The 22,359-nt window shown below is 31.3% G+C and overlaps 2 protein-coding genes across 3 annotated transcripts in view; one reads left to right on the top strand and one right to left on the bottom strand.

Moving 5' to 3' along the window:
- The window catches only part of LOC111699392 (uncharacterized), a 9,646-nt gene extending 9,206 nt beyond the window's left edge, over positions 1-440 (bottom strand). For both annotated transcript variants that reach the window (XM_023470064.1, XM_023470065.1), the window contains exon 1: positions 223-440. In XM_023470064.1, the coding sequence (XP_023325832.1) occupies positions 223-293 (71 nt within the window). In that variant the 5' untranslated portion in view covers positions 294-440. The remainder of the gene's footprint in view (positions 1-222) is intronic.
- Positions 441-5,271: 4,831 nt separating this feature from the next.
- LOC111699383 (uncharacterized) lies at positions 5,272-21,499 on the top strand. Its single transcript, XM_023470056.1, has 18 exons — positions 5,272-5,330; positions 6,451-6,526; positions 7,058-7,180; positions 8,070-8,147; positions 9,202-9,262; positions 10,444-10,508; positions 12,700-12,783; positions 12,845-12,927; positions 13,487-13,547; positions 14,358-14,402; positions 15,112-15,181; positions 15,952-16,015; positions 16,159-16,211; positions 16,405-16,478; positions 17,419-17,508; positions 19,037-19,144; positions 19,684-19,737; positions 21,148-21,499. Exons 1-18 carry the CDS (start codon positions 5,272-5,274, stop codon positions 21,214-21,216), a joined length of 1,317 nt encoding a protein of 438 aa, XP_023325824.1. The 3' UTR covers positions 21,217-21,499.
- The last annotated feature ends 860 nt before the right edge of the window (positions 21,500-22,359 follow it).

A 22,359-nucleotide genomic window follows, 5' to 3' on the forward strand; every position in this document is an offset into this window, starting at 1 on the left:
TTAGGAAAAGAAAATTCAACCTAAAGTTAATGAAACGAAGTTTCGTTCTTACCTTCTAAAACTAACGGCTGAGATTTTTTAAAAAGACGGTTGGAACTAACCGTTAGCAAAACGGCTTAAAAAGTTAAAACGTGCCCAGCCCTACTTGAAATTAAAATACACGTACAATCCCTTTTACAAATAAATGTTCTATTACAATTTTTCTTTTGATTGATTCAATGCCTTAGTGTCCACTTCAAGCGTAATGATATTTTCTTGACGCACAACTTTCCGGTCAATCTACGCATTTTCATTGTACGTTATCATAAATATTTCGCATTTCATTGTACGCAGCCGAAAATCATCATTGTATAAAGTTACGCAATCTCATCGCACTTGTATTTAAGTGCGTTTAGAGAAATTCGCAATAGATATGAATTGCTCATTTTTTTGTGTCTGAAATAGAATAAATTTAGTTATTCATTTGTTTAAGAATTATTTGTACTGAAAAGTTATAATCATTTCAATGTTAAGACTAAATATTACTCAAATTTGAAGTTCATGCAAAAAATTAATTTGCACTGAACATCTCTGTAATCTTTCTTTTGGTGAAAATTATGCAACATTTGTAAATGCATATTTTACAAAACACATATTTGTTTGAATAATTTTCTTAATTCGAGTTACAGAGCGTACAGAATTCCTCATAGTGTATAGTTGTATAAAAAAGCTGGGTTTTCAAGCTAAATGAATAAAGAAATGAGATTAGAGAATACGCATTGCAAAATGCATATGCTTTTTGCAAAATCAAGTTTATAAAGTTTTCCATATATCACAATAAACATTAAACACAAAAAATTGTTTGAAAATTTTAAACTCGTTTTAATTACAAATATTTTAACATTCCAGTGTAATATATCTTCTATCTAAAATATATAAAGTAGTAATCTCTGTGTGTTTGTCCGATCATAACTCAGGAACCCCTTGACCGATTTGCCTCAAATCGGGGAGCTCGGAAGAACCCATAGGAATGATCTATATTTACAATAATTTGTTAATTATAAAATGCAAAGTCCTAAATGATGTCCTAAACAACCTTTTTAATGATTAATGTCATTAATTCACCAAAATTATCAAAATATCCAAAAACAAGTTTGCCAATATTACTTCCTTGACACTTGTTGCAACAAACTGCACTGAACTGTGTCACAAAATGCACTTTTTGCACAGTGGTATCTTGCACATGCACAATGGTTAAGAACCATCTCTCGACTGGAAGTATATCATTCCTGTACAAACAGACACACTCCCACACGAACAAACTTTCATCTGTCATGCACAGGCAGTCACGAACAGAACACTATTTACAAATAAAGAAAATACGATTTTTTTTCAAAATCAGACAGTTAACTTAATTCGAAAACTNTAGATAGATAGATAGATAGATAGATAGATAGATAGATAGATAGATAGATAGATAGATAGATAGATAGATAGATAGATAGATAGATAGATAGATAGATAGATAGATAGATAGATAGATAGATAGATAGATAGATAGATAGATAGATAGATAGATAGATAGATAGATAGATAGATAGATAGATAGATAGATAGATAGATAGATAGATATATAGATAACTAGATAGATAGATAGATAGATAGATAGATAGATAGATAGATAGATAGATAGATAGATATATAGAGAGATATATAGATAGATAGATAGATAGATAGATATATAGATAACTAGATAGATAGATAGATAGATAGATAGATCTTGAGAGACATTTTTTCTGGAAAAAAAATGTCTTCATGGTCGGAAACAATAATTTGAAAATTTATCTTATAACATACAGGGTTTCCCAATAAACATGGGAAATCAATGGCGACTTTTAAATCGTCATGCGTTAATATTTCATGAACACAACTATTGCAGTATTCCAGCTTAAACATCTTTGATATCGAAAACGCTTAGTCTTCAGATTTTCAAAATGTAGTATACAATTTTTGTATATTCAAAATTGACAGGGATATTGCGAAATTTGTACACAGGAATTGAGTCTTTGTCACAAACTCAAAATGTCTAATAACTATATCTTTGCATCATGATCTTGTAAACATTTGATATTTCAAACTTAGATGGTTTGAACGAAAAAAATCATATTTTGAAATATCGAAGGTCTACGACATTGGGTTGCAAACATAGAGAATAGAATATATATTACAGGGGAATTTAGAAAATCTCTCGGTATGAATTTTTTCAGTCCCTTTCAGCCTGAAAGGGAGTTCAAAGTGTACAAATCATGTAAATGTTCACAAATTATATGCAATAGAGTACATTAATACAGTATGTTCCCTAGACTATTCATTTCAATTTCGAATTTTTTAAAGCTGTTAAATAAACTTTATAATGAATTAAGTGAATAAAAAACATCATTTGATTCATAGTTATAACGGAAAATCATCGTTTGTAAAGTAAAAATGCATAGAGTCTATGTGAAATAATCATTGGTCAATTATGAAACCAGCCTATTTCATAATTTGGTTTTCTTTAACATTAATTTTAGATTTTCTATAAAATGATATTCCAGGGCCCAAAAGGTTATATAGCATAAATATGTGAAGTACACCTGCAGTATGGAAACAGTACAACAAAATGGCCGTTTTACACTTTTTTCTATTAAATTCCCCTCTAATATATATTCTATTCTCTTTGGTTGCAAAGATATTAATATTTATTTATTAAATAAAAATTGTCGTAATATCGAATATCTTTGTCAATTTTTAAGATACAGAAAAGGTATAGACCACTTTATGAAAAGCTCGTCAGACGCACAACCTCGTTTTTTTACTTTCTTTGCCATGCATTAAATATCTGAAATTAAAGACGACTTTCAAGTCGTCTCTCAATTTCCATGTTTAATGGGTCACTCTGTACAATATATGTTAGATTAAGAGTATTCTTTTACTTTAAAATCATGTACCAACGTTTATTGAACAATTTTGGTTCTTACTTTGATATTAACTCGATATTGATAAAAAAAATGGGTTTAATTGCATTTTTCGTATAAACATCATAAGGAATTAAAAATCGATAGAGAATTTATCCTACATCACCTTTGATTTTATCGAACAGTCCCTTAAAATATTATTATTTTTTCAGGCAGTTGTAAACGAGAAAAGCCCAGTCAGGTAATATACATGGTTACCCATAAAGGATGAGACTGTGAAGACGACTTGAAACTCTTCAAATATGACCATTCTAAATTTAAAAATAAAGATGTCTGCCTTAAATATGGTCTTTAAATGGCTTGTTTAATGATCTGGCAAGGTTAGTTGCAGAGACTCAAATATATAAGGCAACAGACTGAATAATTTCGATTTTTGAACAGTCGTCTTTGCACTCTTGTCTTTTGTGCGTAACCCTGTACTTAAAAATATGTAATGTAATTTTATGTTTAAACATTCTATTAAATAAATGGTATGAATAACAAAAGACAAGAAGACTCTTATTTATTTTTATATTTGCGTGGCTTTTAAGGCGCTTCGCACCCATCCTCTATATTAACTTTTAATGATGGTTCTATCTGTCAGCCTCTTCCCTTTGTACAGTATAAAATAATACTAAAAGCTTGCAGATTTTCAAATATCCAGCTGATAAAAAGAATAATAAAAAGGCTAAAAATAAGTTTGCGAATTAAAAAAAAAATTCGCGCATTTTAAAAAAATTTAAAAATCTAAAACTTTAGGATACAACTTTTTGTAATTCTGAGCGTTCATAAATTTTCCACCGGGTCATGCGAGGTACCACACAAAGTTTGGGCCCGATCACGTCGGTTCAGCCGTGTTAACAAACAAACAAACACAAAGACAGACAAGCAAAGTATATATATAGATTTCAGAGGTTTCACAGTATTTTGATGTTGTTGATAATATGTTTTTAATATTTGTTCAGTAATATATTTTTATTTCAGAGATTTGAATTTAGCAGTTTTGATGACTGCTGAGGATTACATTGGTCTTGTGTATTTCCACAGGTATATAAATATATATGTTACTTTAATAAAAACATGTTTTTTTTATATGTAACAATTTTCATTGAATCCCGCTATTCTAAAACTTTATTTATAAAGGTCCATGGTAAAGCCAGTGCTCTATAAAGGAACACCATTTAAAATTACAAACGAAATTAGCAACAATGAAAATAAAAACTCCCTCGGGGGGGGGGGGGGGGTTAAAGGAGATGAGTCTGTGTCACAAATTTAAATTTGTTAATCCTTTTCTCTGTAACCTGATGGTCCATTCCATTTATATTTTGAAAGAAATCAAATTTAGCCACGTTGATTCTTTAAAAGTTTGAAAACGATTCCCAGAGATATAAACATAAGTTGTCCGATATTGTAATGCAAAGCTTAACTTCTTTAGTAGGCTGTAGCAGACTTTTTGAAACATGGATTATTATTAGCTTGGAAAATCGGAAATTCCAGTTTAGGCCAAATAATTGAAAACAGTCGAACTCTGATTCCGGTGAATTCTATTTCTAAACTGTTCTTTTATCTTCCCGAAAATTATAAATATCTCTTAAGGCAAAACTGGTTCAACCTGATAGTTGAAATATCTAATGTTTATTTGAAACAAGAAATATCAAGAAATATCCTGATTTCATACATCTCCCCCCCAGATCCCATACCTTAGAGCGGGAAGAGAAAGGGGAGGAGGGAAATGGCAGAGAAATTAGGAAGGTGAGAGAGATGGGGAAGGGGGGAGAAAAAGAAAGAATGGGGAGAAAGAAGGGAAAGGGGACAATGGGAGAGAAAGGGTCAAGTGGGGAGATAAAGAATTAAGGGAAGGGGGAAAAGAAAAAGGGAAATGGGAGAGAAAGGGGGAAGAAAGGGGGAAGTAAAGAAAAAAGGGGGAAGGTGGGAGAGAAAGAGGGAAGGCGGGAGAGAAAGGAAGATGAGAGTGACTGAGGGTGAAAAGTATGTCTGGAAGATGTAGAAAGTGAATCGAATGTTTCCATTTAAATGGTATACGCCTGAATACCCTGACATATAAACCAGAACCAAATCATTAATGATAATCTAGAAATAGATTTTTTCTGACGTGGAACCGACTTTTTTCTTACGCGCTACAGAACGGGCCGACTATAGAACATAGCTAGCTGTACACTGTACTCACTCTACAGTACAAATACAGTATACAATACACATTTTACCTGGCTGTACACTGTACTCACTGTACAGTACAATACAGTACACAATACAAATTTTACCTAGGGGCAATGCACTGATGGCAGCAGCCCGCTGGAATCAAGCAATTACGGACTTCAAGCTAGCAATAAAATACAAGTAATATCTCTTATAAATACAAGTAATATCTCTTCTAAAATACAAGTGATATCAATTTTCTCTAACACAATACAAGAAATATATCTTATAAAATACAAGTAATATCTTTTATAAAATACAAGTAATATCTCTTATAAAATACAAGTAATATCACTATTCTCTAATACAATACAAGTAATATCTCTTCTAAAATACAAGTAATATCTCTTATAAAATAAAAGTAATATCTCTTATAAAATATAAGTAATATCTTTTATAAAATACAAGTAATATCTCTTATAAAATAAAAGTAATATCACTATTCTCTAATACAATACAAGAAATATATCTTATAAAATACAAGTAATATCTCTTATAAAATACAAATAATATCTCTTATAAAATAAGAGTAATATCTCTATTCTCTATTACAATACAAAAAATATATCTTATAAATACAAGTTATATCTCTTATCAAATACAAGTAAGATCATATCTTATAAAATACAAGTAAGATCTCTTCACATTAGCTCTACATATCTCGAAACAGTCCCTTTACATTTGCTCTGTATATCTCGAAACAGTCCCTTTACATTTGCCCTGTATATCTCGAAACAGTTCCTTTACATTAGCTCTGTATATCTCGAAACAGTCCCTTTACATTAGCTCTGTATATCTCGAAACAGTCCCTTTACATTTGCTCTGTATATCTCGAAACAGTCCCTTTACATTTGCTCTGTATATCTCGAAACAGTCCCTTCACATTAGCTCTGTATATCTCGAAACAGTCCCTTTACATTTGCTCTGTATACCTCGAAACAGTTCCTTTACATTTGCTCTTTATATCTCGAAACAGTTCCTTTACATTTGCTCTGTATATCTCAAAACAGTTCCTTTACATTTGCTCTGTTTATCTCTAAACAGTTCCTTTACATTTGCTCTGTATATCTCTAAACAGTTCCTTTACATTTGCTCAGTATTTTTCCAAACAGTTCCTTTACATTTGCTCTGTATATCTCTAAAGTTCTTAATAAAGAGAAAATTTCCGTCCAAAGACTTAATAATCAATAATAACGTGTTTAAAACAGTTAAATCAGGGAAATAAATAATTTATCCAAAACTAACAATTCCTTATTTTTAGATATAACCTTGAACAGCAATTCAAAATACATCATAAGATTGGACAATGTTTTATAAAAAAGAAATCTTACAAAAAGGTAAAAATAGTATATACAGGGGTACACATAAAAAATGAGAATGTATTGATGAGCTTAAACTCTATAAATGTGATAATTTCAAGGTTAATATGTATGTACTTTCGCTTAATGGTTTGTTTTCCAAATAACAGAGAACCGTGAATTTAAGGAAACAGGCAGTTTACACTTAATACAGTCGTCTCTGAAGGCTCATTTTTTGTGAGTAATCCTGTACCAGAAACTAGATGTTCTATAATGTTTTAAACACAAACAAAATCATGAAATAAACTTTTGCAAAAATAAAATTTACAATAAAATTAGTTTTGAACATTTATTAATCTACATTTCGATATTCCCATTGGAAACTTATAATTTTGTAATTAAGTTCTTGATCCGTGAAGAAAAGCTGATCCCAAAATTAAACTTGTAATATCTCCAAGGAATTGACTTAATCTGTTGAACAACAGCATAAAAGGATTAGTGCTTTCTGAAGGGATTAACCATACAAAAGTTTCGATCTCAAGTTTTCTAAATATGGAAAAATTATTTCAGGCTGTTTCCAGCTTTACTACAGCCCTTGAACTGGTGAACAAGCAGGCCTTGAACCTGAACGAGAACACCAGGAAGGAGTTCAACAAGATACTGGTAGACTGTATCAACAAGTTCTCTGCTAAGGTTATTCTCGTTAAAATAAAGTAAACTGCACATTAGATTGAAATATTATCTTTGTTCAATCATAACTTCTCTTTTAAAGAGCCATTAAGAAGAATGAACATGGTTTTAAAATTCTAATATATAACCGGATACATTTTCTTTTCTCTTACTTTTACGAAAAATAAAAATTAGAGGAGCACCGAGGTCACAACGTCGTAGTAATAATGTTACATTAATTTGACCTTCTTCTCCTGCCTGTTTGTAGTGTTTATCGCGCACCTCTGACCCTTTAGTAAAAGTAAATTCAACCTAAAGTCTGACTGCGTTTACCTTGTTGCACCGGCTAGTCATATTGAGTGTCTGCTTTACGATACAGTACAAACTGGGACCGAAAAGTTGACCTGGCTTGGAAATTCAAATGTACTACGCCTTCCCGTTATATAATATTGGACACAAATTTAGGTTCAGAACGTATACTTAGTTTTCTAAAGTGGAGCCGTGATCTTGATTGTATTTTGATTTTTTAACGGCTTTACTAAAGTACAAACGATTTCAAACGCCCAGTTCAATTTCAGAATTGATTCCAACATGTCCCATATTGAAAGGAAGTGTCCTACAAATAAAAATAATTATCAAGTCATCAAACATAAGCTTCATATTAACTTCACATTATTAATTTATTTTAAAGACAATTATGCAATCATTAGAATAACATAAGTCGAGCGTATTACTATTGGCTTAATGCCTCGAAATGTAATTTTCGTTGAATCTTAAATATGCTTTAAAATGTATTATATGTTTATATTTCAATCACAAATTAAGCTTCTAGAGATTACAAATAAGTCTTGTAAGAAAACAAAAAAAATGATATTTTATAAAATTTTTATAAAAAATTATATTTTTTTTTAAGGCCGATGATGTAAAGAAGACGGTTGAAGATTTCAAGCCACTTAATCCAAGCAATATAGATCCAAGAGTTACTGATCAGGTTTAATGATAATAATAGATTTCACCCTTACACTAAGGTTTCCAGGGAACGAAATGTTTCGCGAAAAAATTTTTGGTCACATTTTGCAAACTTTTTCACGAAATTTCGCATTTTTCGCGAAATAAATGAAGCGAAAACAAAGCGAAATTTCGCGAATTTTTTTTTCGCGAAAATGCGAAATGCGAAAATTTTGTGAAAACTATGAGTTTTATAGCTGCAAAAATCAATTTCTCAAAAGAACTTGTGAATTCTGTGCTTTGATAGCTCCATATTTGAAGTTTTATTATGTCATATAAATAATTTCTCTTCCTTTACTTCAATAAATGTTTGATGAAGAGAATTTGATTTCACTAGCTATCTTTTAAAGTTTCCGAATTATTTTGGTTCTTCCCGTAGATTTTGTTTTGTGTTTTAAGAAGACCTTAACGGTTCATCTATGAATCTATGAATCTATGAATTGTCTGATGTCTCTTAGTCGTTCTTAAATCTATACTTATATATGTGTTCATCCATCAATTGGACTCGCGGATAAATCCATCAATTGGGCTCGCAGAAAATGAGTCTTGTATTCTCAAAATTTAGTTTTTTTTGATGAATTTTCGCATTTTTTTCGCTAAAATTTTGCATTTGTTTTTGAAAATTCTGTATTTTTTGCGAAATTTTCGTGTTTTTTTTAATAATTTCAATATTTTTCGCGAGCAAACAAAATGCGAAAATAAAGCAAAATGGGTGCGAAAGAAAAATGTTCGCGAGAAAAGCGATTTTTTTCTTTTCGCTGGAAACCCTAATGTTAAAACGACGTCCTTTTTAAAATCTTCAAATGGATGGTCACATAAAATTAGGCCTATAGTCCCTTTAAATTTACGATGTACAATCTCAAAAACTTCCTTTTAATCTTTAATTCACTTAAAGTCATATTAAATATCTATTTATAAAACAGAAAACTAATGACCTCAAGCAAAATAATTTTAGGATAAGTTTGGCCTTGTGGAAAAATATGATTTTAATATTCTTAGATTTTAGACAAAGTTTTGATTAAAGTTTTCTTTTGAAGGTTGAAGTTCTGGAAACTGTGGGAAAAGGGAGAAATGCATTTGCGAAAAATAATATTCCAGGTTCAGACTTTTAAACTTTTAAAATATTTTCAAATATACATCTATATCCTGATCTAAAATATGTCAAAACTTTTCTTTGAAATTTCAAGGAAAGAAATACTTTCATATACTTAAATACGTTTATCGGTCACAAACAAACATATATATATATATTATATTGTAGCGAAGAGGATATAAGACAAAATAAATGAACTGTATTTATATTGATTAAAAATACTATGAATATATTTGGTTTGGATTCAGAGCTTCCGGACTGGAAGACGATGTTCGTGGACTTCCACAATATTATATATAGATTTTGAAAAAGTCATTTTAACAGTTGAATGCAAAGATAATTGTTTTAAATTCATTGTCAATTGATCAAATAAATTAACGTATAACAATATCTACTGATGGCAGACACTTTTTTTATTTAATTTTTTTTCAAACTTGTTGTGCATAGGTTTTCCATAATTTAAATAAATACACACAAAATTTTGATTTATCCACGAAAACGCAGATGATTCGTACATTAATCGACTTTTGATTTATAAATATATATATATATATATATTTAACATATACAATATACATACTTTGTTCGTCTGTTTGTTTGTTTGTGACCGATAAACGTCACGCCTGAATCGACCAGGTCGACAAATTTTTGTGGAAACCCACATGACCTCAAGGTCGTATCGAAATGAAATATAATTATTTTTTACGAAATTGCCTAATATTTAGTGTGTTTTAGAAAAAAAACTTAACGGAAAAAGTCAGTATGTTGAAAAGAAATTCATAAACTTTTTATAAAAATACATACAGTGGTAGGCGATTATATCAATATAATGAAGACGACTTTTGATTTCAATTTGGATTTGTATCTTGTGATTCGAAAAAAGCTTGTTAACAATTAAAACTGAAATAAAGAATAAAGAAATAAATAAACTTCCTTGTATTGATATTATCGTCTACCACCGTAGTTGCTATGACGTCATTTGTATACTTTTTTATTAATCTATGCGAACTGCGTACTGCACATGACGTAAGATTAACATAATGAGTAGGATTTTACAGTTTTAAACTTCTTTATCAAAGGATGTTTTTTTACTTTAATATGAAAATATTATTTTCATATTTATGAGCAATTCATTAAATTCTGCATAGAAATAGACTCTGAAGAAATAAATGCTTTTTTGTTGCAGTTGGGTCAATCTTAGCAGTTGTGGATGCTATAGGTCCTCATCTAAATCCAGATAATGCTGCTCAGGTACTATATGGTCTTTATTTTTTAATATCATTATTTCTTTCAATCATATCGTACTAAACTGTCAATATCGTTCTTCAATTTTTAACACCGTATTATACTGTCAGCACCGTATTGAATTGTAAGCACCGTATTGAACTGTCAGCACCGTATTGAATTGTCATATTGAATTATCAGCACCGTATTGAATTGTCAGCACCGTATTGAATTGTCAGCATCGTATTGAATTGTCAGCACCGTATTGAATTGTCAGCACCGTATTGAATTGTCAGCACCGTATTGAATTGTCAGCACCATATTGAACTGTCAGCACCATATTGAATTGTCAGCACCGTATTGAATTGTCAGCATCGTATTGAATTGTCAGCACCATATTGAATTGTCAGCACCGTATTGAACTGTCAGCACCGTATTGAATTGTCAGCACCGTATTGAATTGTCAGCACCGTATTGAATTGTCACCATTGTATTGAATTGTCAGCACCGTATTGAATTGTCAGAGCTGTATTGAATTGTCAGCATCGTATTGAATTGTCAGCACCGTATTGAATTGTCAGCACCGTATTGAACTGTCAGCACCGTATTGAATTGTCAGCACCGTATTGAATTTTCAATATTGTATTGAATTTTCAATACTGTATTAGATTTTCAATACTGTATTGAATTTTCAATATCGTATTGAATATTCAGTACTGTATTGAATTTTCAATACCATATTGGATTTTCAATACTGTATTAAATTTTCAATACCGTATTGAAGACCGTAGTTGATATTTCAATACCAGTAGTCCAGTATTTCCTCTACAAAATTGAGTACCATCAATTATTTAAAGCTGCAATTGTTATATCATTCACTGAGTACGCATTTACGGGACTTTCAATCTAAATATAAAAAAATTAGACAAATCCATCTTTTTAGAAAAAAGTTTTGATTAAAAAAATCAGATTTGTATTTCCAAGAAATGTTAAGAATTGTTATGCTTTATTTTCATCAATATTTTTATTTTATCTTTATCTATTTTTTTCATTTTTTTATTAGTATTTTTAGTTTTTACTTCTATACAATATTTTAATTATTTGTGTTTAGTCTTTTTCGAAAAAAAGCTTTAATCCGAGAAATCAGAATTGTATTTATAGAATATATCATTTTGTCATACTTTATTTTCGGCAATATTTTCTAAATTTATATCTTTTCTTTCTTCATTTTCTTATTTGTATTTTAAATTTGTATTCATACTTTTTCTCTTCTGTATTTAGGTGGTTCAGTACTGTTTGAATTGTTTGGTTGGGGTTGAAGTCCCCTACCCTTGTTCAACCTGTCCTAGGAATTTTTTGAAATTACAAAAAATATTAGGAAAATAAAGTTTTGTATTTTATTTAGCCCCCAGGGTACTCAAGGGTTCCCTATAAAATGTTTAGCCAATTTGGTCTACCCATTTGGCCGGCTATAGCTGACATATATGCATATATATTAGATTTTTTTTCTTGCTCTCAACATTTGTTTTCTTTTTTTAGCATTCTAGAATCTGTATAAAATTCTAGAATCTATATAGAAGAATCTTAAAAAATTTGCAAATTAATTTTTAAAATCGTTGAAGAGTTGTTTTCTGCAGTCCCTTATGTAAAGCTGAAGCAGAAGGTAAATGCATTTTTAAAAAATTTATTTCACGTTTTCAAAAAATTTATTGATTTTGAATTTAGCAGTTTAAAAACTTGTTATAATGATTTAATGAACTGCATTATAATGATTATTATACAAAAAAAGTTATGAAATTCTATATTGTAGTGTAGCTCATAGAAGAAAAAAAAACTTTTTCTTTTCTTTTCTGTTATATATGTGTTCAGTACAACTGGTACAACAAATACTTCTGTAAGGTTGTTAGGAAACCTTGTCAAAATTCAAGAAAATGTTTATCTTGTTAAAGGGAAGGCAAGCGTAATTTCAAGTAATCCTACATGCAAAGATGGCATTTCACGATCAACAACGGTACTCGGTACTCTTAAAGGGACCGAAAAGTTGACCTNAATACCGTACTGTACAATACCGTTTAGTACAATACCGTAAAGTACAATACCATTAAGTACAATACTGTACAGGACAATACAGTACAGAACAGTACAATACAGTACAGTAAGACAAATTAAATTCAGTTTAGTTCACCTATCCAAGATTTGAACTTTTTTACACATTTAGAGAGAGTTTTTGGAGCCGTCTAGTAGTGGGGACTGGCCAGTTCCAGTAAACAACGATGTGGAGAAATTTTCACTGCTGTTCCAGGTAAACTTTAGTTTTAAAGTCTACCGCTAGGTGTTGTTGGTGTGTAACTTATTATTTCAAGATGGCGATGAACGAGAAAGAAGTGTCAGAGGAAACACATGCTCGCCACTCCCTCGTAGTCGTCCTTCTTCTCAGAGCTTTGAGGTAGGAAAAATATAAATGCTAAATAAATCATATTTTTTTCTTCCCGCGTTAAAATCATAAAATTATAATTTGATTCCAAGTGCTGGAGTAACTATATGAATAATACCATAAACCTGGACAACGTCAAATAATACTGAATAAAAGAGTACATATATTTTAAATAACAAAATACAAGGATTGCGTGCATTTTCTTGAGGGCGATTTCGCATACGTAGCTAATATTTAAATAGCAATTTTTAGTCAAATATTCATAAAATGAATTTTTTCCGAAAGGTATTTTCCAAAAGTATTTTTTGTCTGAAAAAAAGATTTTGTAAGTTTATAAATCATAATTTTAAAGCACAGCTATTCTTAACTTGCATCATTGCTAGGTTACACTGGGGGGGGGGGCCGAGCCCTGTGCAGCTAGGGTATTCGGGAAAGTGTCGCTTTGGAAATTTCAAAAATATATGAACTAATTGAAACTTCGAATAGGGTCGGCCTTAAGCGTTTAAATATTCAATCAATGTATACGAATATATTTAAACGGACGTTGTATTAACTTTGTTTTGTGATTAAGGAAGACGACATATTACAAAGATGGCGGACTTGAAACTCCAGCTGAAAAGTTTTCTCAACAGGTAGCGTTCTTTTCACTATAAATTGGTTGGAAATGCACTAATTATTCATAATTAATTTTTCATTTATTCACCAGTCATCAATTAAAAACTAAATATTTTTCTGCAGTAATTATTATAACTGAAATTAGTAAATATTAATGTATGTAAAACCACAGTCCACTTATAGATATGCTTCTATCTACCGATCATATGCTATTCTTGGCTAGCGTACATGTAATTTTGTGGTTATGTTTCACAGCTGTTATATCTCGGTGGACCCTAGATCTTTTTGGGAAATTTTTAAACATCTGCATGGCGTACACTCTAACAAATTTTTTATTCTGGCAATCGTTCGTTTATAAAAATAATTTGAGTCCAATTCATGAAATTAAATTGTAGGCACTGGATTAAGCAGAAGCATCTTATGCGTCATGTTTTGAGCTTTCCAAAATGCGGTCCGCCATTTTTGTACCATCAAAATTGATTGAGATAGTGAGGCATTTGTCAGAGACCGTGCCTTCCATTGATCGACAACTTGACGTATTTTGGTCGTCAAGTGTACGAAGAAATTATCTATCTATCTGATAAGAATAAAGAATGTGGCCATCTATTGGGCAACATATCGTCCCCCAAAGTACGTGAACTACACGACCACTATCTCAACCGTAAAGTTACATCAAACCTTCACTATTATATATCCATTCTATTATATATTAATGCGTAAAACTTATTTTTAAGAAGATTTTAGATGGCAGTTGGTAGAGTAGGGTGGTAAACTGAAGTGGTTGACAAGCACTCAATTTATCTATTAAATTTGTAATATTTTTTAAGGAACTTTTGTTGGGTAAACTCATGTACAAGCTGAGACTTATACAGGTTGGTATGTAAGTGGTATATAATACAGTGAGCCCCATAAACTACGAAATATGAAGACTTCATATAGACAACTATGTTGTAATGAAACAAAATTTCTTAGCTGTAGCTTGAAAAAAGTTAAATGTGTCTGTGTAGACTGCACAGCTGTTATGTTTCAAGTTCTGGACTATTTAAAATCACAAATTGAGTATACCAGTCGTTTTCCTATTCCACAGTTTTATGGGTCCAACTGTATATTGAAAAGTATTAATAGTTGAAGAAAAATATTACAATATTGCAGTTCTCAAAACAATAAAAAATGATATTAAATGATTGGAAAATAGAGGATGCAAAGAGAAAAAAAAAATATTTAATGAATGCCCTTTAAGAATTTACTAAAAATCATATTGAAAATAAAAATTATACTTTTTACAGTATAATCCAGAACTTAGAAGCCATCAAAAGAATTTATAAAATGTCGTCTTGACAATTTTTCAATGGGTTTTACTATTATGTCTAAATCTAAGTAATTGTAAACATAATTAAATACGGAAGACGACATTTTATAAATTCTTTCAATGTATCCGAAGTTCTAAGGTAAACTGTAAACACATGCAAAAAGATATTAATCAAAAAATTACATCTAGATCAAGAACCAACCACAATTCAATTTGTTTTAAACATATTCATTTTAGAAATCCAATCAAATTTATTTTTTCATAATATTTAGGACATGAATTCTCATCCAATCTGGGGAGTTAGCAGGTCACAGAAAGATAAAATCGGGAAAGATCATATAGGTATAGAGATTGACAGATATACGTGCAGATATAGACAGATAGGTACAGATAGATTGACAGATATACGTGCAGATATAAACAGATAGTTACAGATAGATTGACAGATATACGTGCAGATATAAACAGAGAGGTACAGATAGATTGACAGATATACGTGCAGATATAGACAGATAGGAACAGATAGATTGACAGATATACGTGCAGATATAAACAGATAGGAACAGATAGATTGACAGATATACGTGCAGATATAAACAGATAGGAACAGATAGATTGACAGATATACGTGCAGATATAAACCGATAGGTACAGATAGATTGACAGATATATGTGCAGATATAAACAGATAGGAACAGATAGATTGACAGATATACGTGTAGATATAGACAGTTAGGAACACATAGACTGGCAGATATACGTGTAGACGGACAGATACGTGTAGACACAAATACATATAGACACATAGACAGAAAGACACATAGAAAGATAGACACATACATAGACAGATTTACACATTGACAAATAGACGGATACACAAATAGACAGATAGACAAATAGACAGATAGACAAATAGACAGATAGGCAACTATGAAGATAGACACATAGATTGATATACACATAGAAATATAGGCACGTAGACAGATATACAGATAGACAAATAGACAAATAGGCAGATAGACAAATAGACAGATAGACAAATAGACAGATAGACAATAGACAGATAGACAGATAGACAGTTAGACAGATAGATTAATAGATATGGTGTCTAGGTGCTGGCCTCTATACTGGGATTGGAAGCTATTTTAACAGTGATTGCAATCCAAACACATTTAGGGAAAAGTTGCAGAAAAAAACGAGAGAAAAAACCTTGTTTTATATTGATTAAAGTTTACAATTAATACGTTTTTAAGTCTAAAATAGGGTCGAAATAAAAATTGTTTTAATATTGATGTTTTTAATCCGCTTTTTGTGAACAGGGTTAACATTGGTAAAAAAATGTTGCTGATAGCATCTAAAAATATCAAAAGAGGTAAATCGTTGTCTTAGCGTTAAAATTTAATTTTTTTCACAAAAAATTAATTTTATCCGTATGAGCCATTTAATGTTTAAGCTTAATTAAAAGCTGAACTGAAAAGTTTTAGATTTTCAAAAATCCAATTGAAAAAAAAATATAAATATTTCTCATTTAGCAAAATTTAAAATGAGAACAACCTTTTTTTCAGGCCAAGAAGTAATGGACAATTACTGCATTCATTTTAGCGAGCTGCCAACAGTAACCCGTCGCCCTTGGATTCAGGTTTGAAAAAGACGACTTTTATCTTAGTTGAAATGTCAACAACTACTTGTTCATCGAGTGGACATAGATGGATCATTGACGCATACCCCCGGCCCTACCTATCTAGCCTGAAAGAAATTTACTAATTAGTCAGCTGCATGTATAATAGCTGTTTATTTCGAGTTAATCAATCAATCGAGGTGTAGAATCGTAGTCGTATATTACCACAGTGTGGTTTTTACGTTCTTTAAGCACAATGTGCTATTTTACATGAACATTGCGGGAATGTTTTAAACTTGCAGAAGTGTCAACCTATTCTTACCTGACCTGTCATTGGGGCCACAGATAAGGTAGACAAAGATGGAGGTTTGACGCGTACCAGGGCGGTACATGTCGGGTTAAAGAAGCGCAAAACCGCAATGTTCATGTAAAATTGCACATTGGACTTAAAGAAAGAAAGTATTTGTTACGTACGTTCATGATTACTGAGACTAAGTTCTAGCCAAATGCTTCCCCCCTGTGGCTGTAACCACTTGACTCACTATGCAGACATAAATAATGTACACAACATAAACAATTTAACCCTAAAAACCTCAATCTTGATTGATTGATTTACTCGAATTAGAAATCAATATGCAGCTCTTCGGGCAAGGCGGTCCGCGTCAATGGTGTATCTTTATCTACCTGATTTGTGTTTGGGTTTAATAAAACTGTGGAATAGGAAGACGACTGTTAGATTCCAGTCTTTATTTTGAGTAATCCAATGAACATGACACAAAGCAGTTGCACAGTGTACACAAATCCATTTCATGTTTATGATCCTGGTAAATTGTATTTGTTTTATAATAAAATCAAAGACACGATAGATTGCATTAATGTCGTCTTCATATTACGCAGTTTAAAAGAAAAGCAACGCGGTTAACGAACCAAAAATTTGGAAAAAAAAATTCAAATATTTTAGGAACATTTTCTGTTTTATTGTGAATGTGAAGCATGCGAAGAGGATTGGCCGACCTATTCAAACCTACCTCAAGATAGACCAAACCAAAAGGTTAAAAATAATTAAATTAAATTACCAAATCTATAATATCGACGTACTAACTAACTAACTCTAACTTCTTTTTCACAAACTCTGATTGTCTAATCCCTATACCTTTGCAACCTCATGTCGTAGGCCTTAGATATTTCAAACTATGAGTTATGTCAGATCAAATAGTCTAAGTTTAAATTATCAAAAGTTTTCACCTACAGGTTGCAAAGATATAAATAAAATTATAAATTATAGGATTATAAAAATTTAAGTTTGTTTCCTTTACGATAAAGACGTTTTGATTCTTCTTTGTCATTGGTTATTAGAAGATGAAAAATAAAAAATAAAATACATTTCTCAAATTTAGAAAATGTTTGTTTGGTTGATAATTCATCCTTAATTTGGTTTAACTGTCCTGTGAAGAAGGGGGGGGGGAGGGGGGGAATTATCTAAATAAATGTTTGTTTTTAATCGTGAAAGTACATTAATAATTCAAATGGATAAATTTAAGCAGTAAAAGATGGGTTGCAAAAAACTAATGATACGCAATTTTAAACTCAAGTTCCTTTTAAGTACCGGGCAGATTTTAATCAAGTTCAAAAACAGAATATATAAAGCAAAACGGAACAGTACGCCAAATGAATATTCCCCTTTTAGTAAAATTTTTGTGAACAGAGATAACAGAGATAACAGAGAAAAATCTCGGCATTTGTACAGTCTAGGAGAATACATTTGTGTAATATTAATTACTTTAAAAAAAAGTTTATTATATAAATATATATAACATGTATATTTATAAGTCAACAGTATAAGCGAAATTTTCATGCAAATAATATAATTTGATTCAAATTCATAATAAATTATTCGTTTTTCAAGCTTAATTTTCATTGACGACATTGTTCTGAACATAGATAAAGATAGATTGCGCATAAGACGACATTTTTCATCTTGAAAGATATAAATGTACAGATATGTTTTAAAGATATTCCTATAATATAGATTAACTAGGTCGGTTGTGAACATTGGCTGTTCTTATGTCATTGAGTACTTGTGGTGTTCATGAGTTCTGTAGAGAGAAATTTAAGTTAGTTTAGTCCGTCTCATGTCCTTCTTCAGTTCTCGTCAATATGATATATTGCTCAGTGAAATATTGTTGTTCAAATAGTTCCATTCCCGGAGTTATTTTACACTCTTTTATGAAATCCATTAAAACACCAAACCACCCCGCATATCATTGAAGTACACTTTGACCCCTTGAAGTATGAGTTCGCTGACTGTACAATTCTTGGTGATTTTGCGTACATAAGCTATCTATGTTTATTTATTTATCTATGGTTCTGCACCTTCCTTGACTGTATGGGTTTAAATAGTGTTTCGGGCGCATGCGCTAAAAACAAGGAACCCGTCTGCAAAGCAGTGCGACTGGCTTTCTCATGCCAGACCAGTACCATTTCCATTCCCTTTATTCTTATTCCCTGGTGTATATCTAGGGTACCTTTGAGAATCAGGGGTCATGCTTGAATTTTCATCTACAGTCCCATTAATTTAGATAGCAGATAAACTAGTTGCTCTGGAGATGGAGAATATTGAGTGTATTGAGAAAGGAAATATTGATAAAGCTGTGGAATCTCATAAAAAAGAGATTACTTTAATACAGGTAATCACTAATCAGTAGATACAACAATTGTTTATATTTTTTTCTTTTTTAAAGAAATGTCTACTGGGACACCCCATATAATATAATTGAAATTTCAGAATACAGGGTGAGCCCAAAAAAAAGGGTGAATAGAAAGATCTTCCATAAAATTAAGCATTTTTTTTAGTAATTTCATTTTTCAACAAATATGTATGAAATTTTAGAATTTTCATTTGATAGACAATCTAATAAACCTTTAAAAAAGCTGCAAAACTCTTTTTTACTCAAAAGTAGAAAAGCAAAAGTGCCGGAATTTATTATTTCTATCAGACCTTAAAATTTTAAACAAATCAGATGAGTAGTTTCGGAGTAAATGCTTGAAATTAAATTCAACACATCCGCAATTTTCTTCTTAAAAAAAGCTCATTTTGATGATTTTTATTCTTTCTAAATTCTTTTTATGCTATGAATTTATAAATTAGAATAACTTTGCTTTTGATGATTATTTCAATACTAAAATTGCTGCTTTTCTGAGTTTAATTATAAGTTTTTTATTTCAGGGAGGTTTAAGTGAACCTCACCAGCTACCTGTCACAATTAGAAACAGTTTCCAGGTCAGCTTTAATCCTTGTTCCTAAATTGGGAAAATTGTCAGATTTAAATGTCGTCTTTCTTTGGAACCCACTTATTTAAAATTTAAAATTGTGTGGATAATTGGAAATATAATTTATCTCATTTTTGGGATTAAAAGAATATTCCAGGTTAGACTAGGTTAGCATACAGGGTGTCCCAATAAACATGACAGATGCTGAAATAGTTTAGAATTTCTTCTTCCATAATATGTCAAATTGTTTGTTACCAAAGAAAATAATATAAACAAAATAAACTGCAAAAAGTCTTTTATATCTAATACAGCATATGGAAGAAGACATTCAAAACTATTCACCAACTGTTATGTTTCGTGGGACACACTGCACATGGTGTCCCAATAAACATGGGAATTTAATGACGATTTTGATATCTTGATCTTTGTACAAGGTTACCCACAAAGGATAAGACTTCAGAGACGACTGTAGGAAATCTATCAAGTCTTTTTTCTGACACTTTTGGTTCCATGCAAACATAAACTTATTCATTTTTTTGCCAAATTATTTATAATATCATTAAAAGAATATATTTTAGACAAAGGACCTAATTTGCCGCTCATATCTTTGAATGCGTTTAGGTCGTCATTGAAGTATTATTCTTTGTGGGTGACCCTAGGATAGTTTATAGTACTGCAATACCAACTAAGATATCTGTAGATATTATTAGGATGGTTTAGTATGGTGATACCTACAATGATATCCGGATTTAAAAACACAGTTCAGTTGTTCAGTGTTCCTCTTCACTGTTAATCTTAAAGAAATGTTTCAGAACATCTTAAAACGTTTTGCAAAATAAGAAACCAGCCTTTTGTCGATTACATAAAATATCCTCGAGCAGACGTAACTTTATTATGGCCTTTGAACAAAGACAATTTAAATTCGTCTCTTAATTCACATGTTTATTGGAACACCCTGTAGATAGTCACTGCACTTACACTGTTCAAGTAGAAGGTGGCATTTCCTACGAGTGTTTGTGATCAAATTAAAAATTCCTCATTCATTTTTGAAATATTAATGTGAACCTTGATTAAAATTTATAGGACACTCGCTGAAGGGCCCTGCGTTGCCCGTGGAAAACAAATTAAAAAAAAAAAAAATTTTAAATAAAAAAAATTTCGAATTTCTTTTTGCCTAGAACACCCCACGGTCACCCATGAGTGTCCACAAAAAATTTCAGCCCAATCGGTCCAGTCGTTTGGCCATCTATAGGCAACATATATATATACGAATGTCTTAAGTTTTATTATATAGATAAAAACAGATGAAAAACTTATTTTAAGCCGTATTTAAAATAATATCTAAGTTTTTTGAAAAAAAACGAATCTGAGTCGTCTTTGTTTGACAGAAAAGTATTTTTTTAACTTTAGAATATTTCAGTTTTGCTGGTGGAAGAAAGTTGTTCAATATCTACAGCAGCTTGAACAAGCAGACCCTGTTAATGTTTAGTATCTACAGCAGCTTGAACAAGCAAACACTGTTAATGTTTAGTATCTGCAGCAGCTTGAACAAGTAGACCCTGTTAATGTTTAATATCTGCAGCAGCTTGAACATGCAGACCCTGTTAATGTTTTGTATCTGCAGTAGCTTAAACATGCAGACCCTGTTAATGTTTAGTATCTGCAGAATGAACAAGCAGACCCTGTTAATGTTTATCATCTGCAGCTTGAACAAGCAGACCCTGTTAATGTTTAGTATCTGCTGTAGCTTGAACAAGCAGACCTTGTTAACGTNCTGTTAATGTTTAGTATCTACAGCAGCTTGAACAAGCAAACCCTGTTAATGTTTAGTATCTACAGCAGCTTGAACAAGCAGACACTGTTAATGTTTAGTATCCACAGCAGCTTGAACACTGTTAATGTTTAGTATCTACAGCAGCTTGAACAAGCAGACCCTGTTAATGTTTAGAATCTGCAGCTTGAACAAGCAGACCCTGTTAATGTTTATCATCTGCAGCTTGAACGAGCATACCCTGTTAATGTTTAGTATCTACAGCAGCTTGAACAAGCAGACACTGTTAATTTTTAGTATCCACAGCAGCTTGAACACTGTTAATGTTTAGTATCTACAGCAGCTTGAACAAGCAGACCCTGTTAATGTTTAGCATCTGCAGCTTGAACAAGCAGACCCTGTTAATGTTTATCATCTGCAGCTTGAACGAGCATACCCTGTTAATGTTTAGCATATGCAGCTTGAACAAGAAGACCCTGTTAATTGTTAGCATATGCAGCTTTAACACGCAGACCCTGTTAATGTTTAGCATATGCAGCTTTAACACGCAGACCCTGTTAATGTTTAGCATATGCAGCTTTAACTAGCAGACACTGAATTAATGCTTAGTCTCTACAGCTTGAACAAGCAGACCAGCTGTTAATGTTTAGTATCTGCAGCAGTTGGAACAAGTATCTACAGCTTAAACAAGCAGACCCTGTTAATGTTTAGTATCCGCTGTAGTGTGTTAAATAAATGGCTAAAAACTCTTAAAAATTATGCAAGAGTTTTACTTTTATAAGAAAATAAATTAAAGAATTTGATTTTTCTCATTTAGTAACTTCCTGCCTGAAAATCTTATCTGTTTGAGAAAATAAACCA

This window comes from Eurytemora carolleeae, unplaced genomic scaffold (genome assembly GCF_000591075.1).
Source record: "Eurytemora carolleeae unplaced genomic scaffold, Eaff_2.0 scaffold261, whole genome shotgun sequence".
Classification (NCBI taxonomy): Eukaryota; Metazoa; Arthropoda; class Copepoda; order Calanoida; family Temoridae; genus Eurytemora; species Eurytemora carolleeae.

Coding starts and splice junctions, on each gene's coding strand:
- LOC111699383 (XM_023470056.1), top strand. CDS start 5,272: ATGGCAGCAGCCCGCTGGAATCAAGCAATTACGGACTTCAAGCTAGCA. Junction 13,548..14,357: donor CTGAAAAGTTTTCTCAACAG/GTAGCGTTCTTT, acceptor ATATTTTTTAAG/GAACTTTTGTTGGGTAAACT. Junction 16,212..16,404: donor ATCTAAAAATATCAAAAGAG/GTAAATCGTTGT, acceptor CCTTTTTTTCAG/GCCAAGAAGTAATGGACAAT.